The sequence below is a fragment of the Impatiens glandulifera genome, chromosome 1, assembly GCF_907164915.1.
Source record: "Impatiens glandulifera chromosome 1, dImpGla2.1, whole genome shotgun sequence".
NCBI lineage: Eukaryota > Viridiplantae > Streptophyta > Magnoliopsida > Ericales > Balsaminaceae > Impatiens > Impatiens glandulifera.
Genome location: NC_061862.1, coordinates 64,663,409 through 64,674,564, shown reverse-complemented (window position 1 = coordinate 64,674,564; position 11,156 = coordinate 64,663,409). Strand labels below are relative to the sequence as shown.

General features: G+C 33.5%; 1 protein-coding gene and 2 pseudogenes across 1 annotated transcript; 1 reads left to right on the top strand and 2 right to left on the bottom strand.

Moving 5' to 3' along the window:
- Nucleotides 1-415: 415 nt before the first annotated feature.
- Nucleotides 416-1,831, bottom strand: LOC124930312 (UDP-glycosyltransferase 708C1-like). The gene has a single exon (XM_047470671.1). The coding sequence runs from the start codon at nt 1,829-1,831 to the stop codon at nt 416-418; it is 1,416 nt and encodes a 471-aa protein (XP_047326627.1).
- A 579-nt stretch (nt 1,832-2,410) lies between these two features.
- On the bottom strand, nt 2,411-6,122 carry LOC124921199 (annotated as a pseudogene).
- Nucleotides 6,123-6,738: 616 nt separating this feature from the next.
- LOC124918734 lies at nt 6,739-9,571 on the top strand (annotated as a pseudogene).
- The last annotated feature ends 1,585 nt before the right edge of the window (nt 9,572-11,156 follow it).

Below are 11,156 nucleotides of genomic sequence, written 5' to 3'. Positions count from 1 at the left end.
ACAGAAAAAATGAAAAAAAGAAATGTTATACCTATTTATACAAGTGAAACAATAATTTTATTTTGAATAAATTAGAATAATAACATATCTCAGTTAATATATTATAATTTCTTCAAATAAAACAAATCAATATATATTCTTCACATAAAACAAATCAATATATATAAATATATATATACAACAATTATAGACTATAAAAAAAAAAATAGTTTGATTTTACTATTTCCACAAAACAAAGTTAAATGCTATTTTATTATGAACCCGAAATGATTATATGAAATCATTCACACCCACAAAAGAAAATCAAATTATATATTACATCCACCAGTAGAAAAAACACTCAACCAACATAGAAAATACATTGAAGAAATCAAAGGAAAGCTAAAATGTCTTACATTACCACCCTCCCATAAGCTTACTTAAGATGATGATTCTTCTTCTGCTGCTGCTGCTGTATTAACAACTCAAGAACTCCGTATAATGCCTGCTTAGAACTTCCATTACCTTCCCAAGCTTCTTTAGCCTCTTTAGCAACTTTCTTAGCCTTGGCCCTCAAACTTTTATCTCCCATCAATTCTCTAACTCGAGCTTCAATTTCATTCCTTTTCACCAGTTTCTCCCCTCCCCAACCCCAATCCTCAACCCATATTCCAAGCCCAGAATTCTTAACCACCTCTGCATTCATCTTATGGTCACCATGTTGTGGCCATGCCAATATAGGCAATCCTTCCTTAGAAGCTTCCGTAACTGAATTCCACTCACATTGGTTTATGAATCCACCTACACTTGGATGTGACAGAATTCCAGGCTGGTTAGCCCATCCCTTTAAAACAAAACCTTCGACATCCTTCCTTTCGACGAAACTATCGTCAAAAGATGATTTGGGAAATACCCAGATGAAAGGGAACCCGCTTCTCTTCAGTGCTTGTTCTAGCTCTATTGTTTGTTCATCTGATAAAACAGTCCTGCTCCCAAAATTGACATAAACTACAGATTCAGCTGGTTTATCACCCAGCCATGAAAAGTAATCATGTTCTTGAATTTGATCTAGCTCATAAGGATGTAAGGGACCAATTGGATACATTGGAGGAAGACTTGTCAAAACTTTTCCTTCCATTAGGGAAGTGATGGTTTCTTTCTCGAAAGAAGTGAAAGAATTCAGCAAGATTCCTGATACTTTCGAAAGGGATAGCGCGTTAGGAATCAGGTAAGTCGTTAACAGTTCGTTTGAATAAGAAATATCTAGCCATGAAGGAGGAATAATAGATCTTGGAACAGGGGATATCCCAGGAATTTCAAATTCAGATGGGTTTTTCGATATTTTCGATATCAACTCAGGAAGATAAGCGACGGTTGAGTAACATCGAGCTGAAGTTGTGCAGACGAGGAAGCATGGAATCGAGATATCGGAGGAAACTGTTTCCAGGCTGGCTGCAACTGCGAAATCAGCGAAAAGGGCGGTGGCTGGTTTAGGTAAGGAGAGTAGAAAAGATGGAAGTTGGCAGAGAATTAAGCTGTTCAAGGCTTTGACTTGGTTTATAAAGGAATAATGAAGATTGGAAATGGAGTTTTCGGAATTTAGAATGGTGGGATGGAATTCAAGGGAGTTGATATTGTAATGAGAATTCAAGAAATTGGAAATCTGTTTAGATTCTTCATCTGAAACTAGTGAAGGTTGTGGCTTGATAAGAGTGACTAAACAACCTTGAGAAGCAAATATAACAGCTAGGCGAAGAAACGGAGTAAGATGTCCCATTCCCGGGCTTGGGAATAACACGATATGGGGAGACTCCGATGATATGTGGTGGTCTTGGCTTGTCGAATTCGACATCCTTTGAAAGATTATGATTGGTAGTGTATTTTCATTTCCTAGATTATGAAATTTATATGGAGAACAAAAATATTGGTCCCCCAATGAAGATGATGATCATCTTATAATTAACTAATCATGTCATTTTCATTCTTATGTGAATGATTTCAAAGTGTTCTTAAGCATTGGTGGTCCTCCTTTGTCCTGTGTTCTTAACATTGATTGATGACCATAATACCAATGAAATACATGATCTTTACATGATTTCAGAATAACATTATTGCATTATTAATTCTTTGTGTTATTTCCATACCTAATTTCCTGCATTCTTGTTTTAAAGAATCAATATTTTCATTTACTTTATTTTGAATTATTATCCCGCAAATCTGATGTAATGTTTTTTTAACTATTTCGAAGAAACTACTAATCCTCTAATTCATTTTAAAGCGTTTTTAGTGAGAATTAAATAAAAAAAAATAAGAAATAAGCAAACAAATCTCATGTAATATGTCACAAAAACTATATTCCTACTATCATTGTTTCCTATCCTCTTATCAAGCAATTTTTTAAAAAAATCTTCATCCATTTCAAGACTGAACAAGGGCCAAATAACCTCTTATTTCATTATCATCAATCGAGTTTTTTCTTTTTTCAAATAATCCAGATTATATCTAAATAACTCTACATCAAACAAGCCTAATTGTCAGTTTATGCCCTTTAATTAGTAAAAGTTACCTTGTATTTAAACAACCTAAAATAAAGGTTTGATTTATGTACCAAAATAAAATTGGATCACTTATTTATAAGAACTTGAAAAAATAATAATAAAGAAGAAGAAAGAAAAGAAGAAGATGATCATTCACCAGGTTCTGGAGTTGAAATAGATTCTTGAAACAGAAAGCAGCAGCAGCAGCAGAAAGAAACCTTCACTTTAGCCAAAACCAAATCTTGGAGAGAATTGTATAAACTAGAAAGAAACTTTCACTTTACGAGCAGCAGAGCAGTTCAGTTAAACTGTATGGATACGACACTTGCCAGTTCCCGCACAAATAGAGCACTCTTGCGATTCTCCAGATATATGGCTTAAGCACTGCTTCATTCTATCATTCACAACATCCTGCACCCAATAATCTCTGATTCAGTCATATATAATTTGTATAGCCTTGACATCATAAACTGCTAACAAGTAAAAATTAAACTTGTATTTCTTGTCATGTCCAGGTAATAACCATGTCAGATTTATCAAACTGTTTTTTTTAAATAGTCCGGATATAAAGACTTGAACATGTGACCTTAACTCTTGCGCTAAATCACTAAGCACATCAGAATAAATAGAAAACTACTGTCAAAGAAAGTTCTAAACATTTTGAACCATTTCTAGAAATAGTCTTGTAGTGTTGACAATTTCAGATTTTTCTAATGAATGACCTCAGATACAACACGCAAATGGCACAGACAAGTGAAATTTGGATCGTAAGCATTCAATTTCAGAATGTGATGATACATATCATGTTTCCTTGTACTAACTCAATCATAGATAGATACCAAAATTCATGTGAATTTGAAAGGAGATGAGAAGCCAGTTGAAATTCAATAGAGGAAATATTTGTAGCTATGGGATTAGGAAGATATGCAGAACAATTTCTCTGTCAGATTTCTAATTATCAGAGATAGTTCAGAAATTTATTGATGGTTTTCATAAAGTGACTATGAAAGACAACACAAGAGCATACCACAAGCAGTTCGTGGAGACCCAAAGGAGCAGTTATTATATACGACACACCAAGATGCTCCTTTGCAGCTTCAGCCGTTAAGGAAGGAATATCCTACAATTAGAGAAAACAGTAATTTCCCAACTTTGGAAGACTATATAATAATACAAGCAAGGTGCAACTGCAAACAGACAATACAAGAAACTTCCCAGTTCAATAAAATGTTGATCTCTAATAAATATTTAACTACAAAAAGAACAAACAGGAAAATATGAGTTTTGCAATACCTGATGCCAATGTCGTCCAGGGAACAAAAAAAAACGGGCTCACAACTACACGTTTTGCACCTTGTTTTACACACAGAGAAAAGGCATCTTTTATTGATGACTCAGCCAATTCCTGAATCAAATATAAACTACAGCTCAACAAAAGAAAGATTATTCTTGTAAAAAGAGGATAAATACCATGTGAGCAGGTTGTACAATGGGATAGCCAGTTTTATCTCTAAACATCGCCACAAATTCATCTGAAATTGCAGAAAGTTTAGTTCATTAATTCCAGAACAATGAACAACCCCTTAATAGCATAATCAAGTAGAGTTTGTAGTGGCTAACTTTTTTACATGAAACTATTTGTGATAAGAAGGCTAACAAGTAACAAGACCAGACCAGAGAGGCCAAGCAGTTACGCTTACCTAGCATAAGATTGGATTCCTTTCTCCGTGAACCATGATCAACAATGATTATTCCATCCATTTCACCAATTCCAGCAGACAAATTCAACCTTTGTGATCGATGTACGAATTTAATGGGATATCTTATCGGCTTCGCAACTCCCAGGCATGGATACCAAAAACTTCTTCCATTTTCATTTGGTACAGTCCTTTAGTTGCATGAAAGAACAAAATCAGGAAAATACATGAAGAAAAAAAGGAAAATAAACAGGTTAAACACAAGCAAGTTATAAAAAAACACATGGAGTATTTATAATTAACAATCAGGAGTTGAGAATACTAATTTTGTGCCTATTTTTCAGATCAGCAACAAGTGTGTGCTTAATTCTAACCAAGGTTCAAGCAATAGATTTCAATGTTAAAGAAAGGATACAAGTTTATTTTGCTCACTGACTTTGCATCAAAAGTTCGTTTTGCATATTTAACTTTAAAGGTTGAAAAAGCAAAACAAGCTTTTGATGCAAATTCAGGAGGTAAGATGAGCTTATTTCCTTTAAAAAATATCATAACCATCTGAAAGAATGACCTGATCAAGACACAAATTATTTGCATTCATTAGTATCATTTAGGATTAGGAAGCTTTTCACATTTATCTACTAAAGAAAGATTCAACAGTAAAAGAACAACTACACTAAATAATTTTAAGTCAGGTTTCCTGGTACGGACAAATGAATAATTAAGGAACAGGAAACAATGTATGTGACATTTTCAGAGATCAAATAAGCTATGGCAAATTCCACCCGTGAATGCTATATATTAGTTAGCCACCTGCATTTTGCATTCAATCCCATGTAACAATCATCACTGAGGTATTTTTATTTAATGCATAACGTACAAACAAGAACAGAATAATTCTTGATGGGAAACAGTGTTTGGCATTTGGAGTAGCTATCATTGTAATAAAATCTTAACTTTAAGCATAAGAAGAACAAATATGAAGATAATGTATCACCATAGTACTAGTACTAATCACCAAAAACCCATTTGCATCGTTTCAAAGAAGGAACAGAATACTATTGCATACAAATCACAAAGATGGCAGTTAATGGGGGACAATGAACTACCTAACATTTTTTGGTCTATGAACTTACAGCAGAACTTGTTAACTAATAAGCCATGATGTGTTGTAAGATGATCTATAGCATTTAAAACATGAAGGCTAATGATTCTCTATTGGAACTAGGGATATGCTATTCTTGATGTATAATGTTCAGTGGCCATGTAAGAATATGAGGCCTTTAGAGCTTAAATTTTATTAGTGTATTTGAACAGAGCTACAAGACTGACTGTATTTTATAACTCCAAAATATTGTGTTTATAAATACAAGACTGTATTCGTATTAGACCTTCCCAATTTGGGGTTCTTAAAAAATGGTTGGAGTAGGATCTTTGAAAAAATAGGAATTAGAAGTTTAGCTTCTTTGACGATCTTACTCTTTGGTAAAACAAAAAGTTATTGCAGTTACACGACAGAGTGTCCAGAATTGGTTTAGTACTTTTGATGCCAACCCTACTTCTGCTACTCAATCAGCAGGGTCACTTCATTGGACTTCGTCTCCTTCGGTCATTTTGTTCTTAAAGTGGAGAGAATAATTGGGAATCACAATTTATGGAGGAAGAAACAAAGTGTCCAGCTGAATCAAACAGAGAAAATGAGACAAGAAAAACATGGGTATGAATCAGGATGGAAAATGGTAGTGAGAAGGAAAGGAGACATCTGAATCAGGATTTTGACTTCCTCTATTTCTTGAATTCTCTTTAACTTTCAAGGATTGGACGGCGTTCTATTTTACCTTAATTCGTCGTCCTCTCGAATTATTGAAGCCTGGTTAAGAAACCTGATAGAAATAATATAAATTATAATTAGTCAAATAATTAAATATAGTATTTAAGTTCTCACATATTATTGATTTTGGTGCAAATCTTTTTGTAATATCATATTATTATCACCGGTTCTGCATTCGAACGGATCCAAACAAAACAGGTGACAACATGCCCTTATTTCGGAAGAATCAATGAGAATCAACCCGAGTCTAAATTGAAGAACTCGGAGATGTAAAAGTGTAGGCCCACTACATGAGTCTAGCCCGTTGTCATCATTATGTACATCCTTGCATGGAAGAGGGTGGAGTTGGGGAATTGAGATGGATAAAACCAGCAATATTATTTCCTGGGACAATTCAATATAATATATATATATATATATATATGGTGTAACAAAATTTAAACTAATTTTAATTATCAAATTAATGAGAAGAAGGAGGAAGAAGAAGAAGGAGGAAGGAGAAGGAGAAGGAGAAGGAGAAGAAGGAGAAGGAGAAGAAGAAATAAAAGAGGAAGGAAGAAGAAGGAAGAGGAAGGAAGAAGAAGAAGCAGGAATATTATTTATTAATAATATAGATAAAAACATTAAGATGGTGGGTAGAATGAAACACATTGTCAAACTACCACTGTTTTGTAGGTGTACAATGACAGATGTTCCGATGGTCGATACAAATGATCAAACAGCAAAGTTCCAGTTGAAGTAGGCACTTATATTTCTTTTACCGTCACTGGTTCTGCATTCGAACTGATCCAAACCAAACAGGAGACAACATGCCCTTATTCCGGAAGAAGAAGGAGAAAGAAGGAGGAGAAAGAAGGAGGAAGAAGAAGAAAGAGGAGGAAGAGGAGGAGGAAGAGGAGGAGGAAGGAAAATAAGGAGGAGTAAGAAGGAGAAGAAGGAAGAAGGAAGAAGGAAGAAGGAAGAAGGAGGGTATCTTTTAAATTAAACCCCACTTCAAGCGGCGAGGGTATCGATACAGGTTCTTCCGATCAACAACCTTATCATCCCTTTCAAGAAATTAACTCCCTCTCAATCAAACTCTCGATCCTATATATTCTTAATCACCACATGAGGATTCGGCAAGAACCGCGACTGCAGCTGTTTCGTGACCCTTCTCGACAACATTGCAAATCTTGGCTTCGGTTTTTTAATCGAGATAATGGGAGACTCTTTCCGATCTCTTCGTTTAATCGTGTCTCGGCTTTCATATGGGTATTAATGTTATTGGATTAGGGTTAACTCCAATTGCAATGTCCTCCTCCTCTATTGGAATTTCAGACCCTTCTGTTTTCTTTGCATCTCTTGGTTTGTTATGGCTATCAACATGGGCTTACTTACTCTGCTTCAAATGATCCCAATCATTTCAAAGTCGGAACTTGGGTTAATCCGACAAGGAAAATCCATTGATGTTTTGGTTAATCTCGGAGAGCTTCCACCTTTGCCACTCCTTTTCTAGAAATTACCCACTTGGGCTATCATATTTGCCAACATTACTAACAATTGGGTAAGCCTTGTCATTCTCATTTTCAAATATGCGCTGATTATCTGATGAATCATGTTCATATTAATGCAGGGCTACTTTCTTCTTTTATCATGGATGCATGTTTACTTCAAAACTGTAAGTAAATCATATTGTCTCATATCTTGCTAATGAAGAATGATATGGAGTGTTTGTTAGGTATTTTTTGTGAATCTAAAGCAAGCAGCTTGGTTTAGGGCTGGCTGTACTGTGGGCAGCAATAGCAGTTTCAGGATATGTGACAGGATTGTCGTCGGATTTCATAATAGGAGAAGGGTATTCATTAACGTTTGATACATGAACTTGTGCAATTATTCTTTATACGTTTTGTTATGTTGAGAATAGGAACCTTCATAATACAATTAGGATTGACTTATGGGGCAGGCACTTTGTTGTGTTCAGGTGGATCAGTCCACTGTTACTGTTGAGGAACAATTTGGGAGATTTGATGGCATACTTAATTCAGGGTGTCACTGTTTACCTTGGTTTTAAGTTATCAATTAGCTGGAACTTTATCTCTTCGTCTACAGTAGATTGAGACATAAGGTGTAATGTTGTCATGTTTTTGTATAATAATCTTTTGAAATTCGTTATTAAACTTTTCGATTGTGTTTGTTTCAGGATAGTGTTTTTGTGACGGTTGTTGCATTTATTCAGTATCGTGCTTGGGCAGACAAAGCTTCAAATGCTTTCTACAAGCTCAGTAATACTAAAGCACAAATTCAGGCTTATGCTTTTGATGGTAAGGCTCAAATAGGATGCTACATAACTGTTTGTACAAGTATTACATACTTATTAAAAGTTAGTTACCCTCCTTGTTTCTGTATGAATTTCAGTTATTAGAGCCAGCGTTCCAAACATGAAATTGGATTCTGCATTTGAACAGAAGAATGAGATAGCTGAATCTATTGAAAGAAAGAGAACTTGCAAAGGTAATAACATCATCTTATTTCAAGGAAAATAAAAGTTCTATGGCTGAAACATGCTTTTCTTTTCCATTCCAATCTTTGTAGGCTATGTCTGGTTACGGGTATGAAATTGTCCAAACTCTAATTGTGGATATTGAGCCAGATGCACAGGTGAAGAGGGCAATGAACGAGATAAATGCAGGTGAATGAATATTCACGCTTGTTTATTAATAATTGATTTCATTGTTTATATTCTTTTTAGCCTATTTTGAAAACCAGAATTTTATCACAATCACAATTTAATTGGAAAATTACCAAAGTTAAAAACTGGAAGTAATTTTTTTTCCGTCTGTTAAATGATTTTGTATGGATTAATATCATAATTATAGTGTGGTTTTAGTTACTTTATTTTGAATTATTTTATGATCAGATTCTCTCTTCGATCATGGTCTAAATTATAAGTTAAGTTCGTATTTAATTTGGTATAGACTTTGTCTTTATCATGATCAGATTATCTCTTCGATCATGGTCTAAATTATAGGTTAAGTTTGTATTTCATTTTGTATTGGCTTTGTCTGTATCGTGATTTGATTATCTGGACTGGGTATATCTAGGCAGAGGCAAGCCATTGTTATGGTCTTAGAGACAGCGTGGTTGCATTCTCCGAGAATGTTCCTGGTACAACTGCTAAAGATGTGATGAACATGGTTCTTGTGACAAAATATTTCGACACAATGAAAGAGATCGGAGCTTCTTCTAAATCTTCGGTTGTTCTCATCCCACATGGACCTGGGGCAGTTAGGGATATTGCTTCGCAGATTCAGGATGGACTTCTTTAAGGTCAAAGTGCTGAGATTTGAAGATGAAAACATAATTTGTATGGATTTAAGTTTTGATAGTATTGTGTGATAGAATTATTATTGGAGTTGTTTTAAAACCTTGAAATATAGTGCAAATATGGTGTTTATGGTGTTTTTATTAAGAAATATTTGGTTTCGGCGGTATTTATCTTGTGTGATTGTAATATTTTGTTAAAACTTTTTCCATTCATAATTCATTTAAGATTTTTATTTTTTTTCTTTCCAACCTTTGTAAAGTATGATTAAGGAATTTTCAATAAAAAAAAATTAATGTTAAACTATATCAAAATTAAGAAAAATTGTGTTAATAGCCTTTTTCTAAATGTTCTGAAAATGGATTGGTCAGAGTGACTTATTGTTGGAAGCAATGAAAATATAATTTAATATTTTTGTTAATAAAAAAAAATTGATTCATGAAACTATCATTTTATTTTTGGGGATGGAGACTTAAGAAAAAGATGTTACCAATAGATTCATGTTATTAGAGCATCTTCAGCGGATGACCTGTGCCCGCATAGGACAGCGTGGAAAATGGCAGGTCATTGGTTTTTTTCATTTTTTGCATTGTAGATAAAAGCAAAAGAGGGCAGTGCCCTTTATGCCGGTCATGCCCTCCTCTGACTTTTTCATCATTATATAATATAATATATTATATAATATAGAAATATGAGTTATATATTTAACTATAATATTTTTTCCTACTATTTTTAAGTAACATTATAATAATATTAAATAAATATATATTCTAAAGTTTACTATAAGATAGGAATATTAATTATATATTAAATTATAATAATATTAATTATATATTTAATTATAAAAATATTATAATATTTTATTATAATATAGAAATATTAATTATATATTCTCAAATTTTCCTATTATATATTTAATTAATAAATATATTTTTTAAATAAATTAATATATTTTTTATTAATTATATTAACCGTGAGTTTAAAATCTCAAATTTTACTATAATATAGCTATAATATAGGAATATTAGTTATAATATTCCTATATTATAAATTAGTTATTTATTTAAAATATTATAAATAAAATTTATTATTTAGATAAGAGGGCGGGCGGACGGAAGCATTGGAGTGTTTTGGCCAACTACAATGTGTGCCCGCTTTCTGCTGATGTGGAATATTGATTTCACAAAATAAGAGGGCAAAGGTCTTGTGCGCTGCTGATGCTCTTATGTACCCTTTAACCCTGCATATGCTCCTTGCGTTCTTTCAAAATAAGACAAAACCAAGTTTTTACAAGAAAGCCACTAAATCCTGTATAACCCAATGCATAGTTTCATAACCATAGCAAAGTATTTCTTCCTTGTACAAAGATATTCAAAACTTGTATCGAATCCTCAGGAAGAACAATAGGTACACAAGATCAGGAATTTATTCCATTAGAAACATAGTAAAACTTTCACAATCTTAAAACAAGTTAAATTTTCAGTTAAGACACATAATAAAATCATTGAAGTATGATTTATTCATTTAAGCAAGAGCAGCAAGTTTGTAACATGGAGATTCAAACATACTCCCATAAAATCAAATGTAATGAACAACAATAATGTACATTGGATTATTTGAACAGAGTGAACGGTTGCAGCGAGAAGTAAATCCAGCCCTAGTCTTGTCAATGGCACCATTATGCTTCATTTTCAAAAGGACTTCCAGTAAGTGGCTCCCAATTGTCTCTAGTTGTTTAGATTGAGGACAAAATTAGATGACTTGAGTGAATCACCATCATCAACAGATACTGGTCCTTGACTGTTCCACACATC

Coding starts and splice junctions, on each gene's coding strand:
- LOC124930312 (XM_047470671.1), bottom strand. CDS start 1,831: ATGTCGAATTCGACAAGCCAAGACCACCACATATCATCGGAGTCTCCC.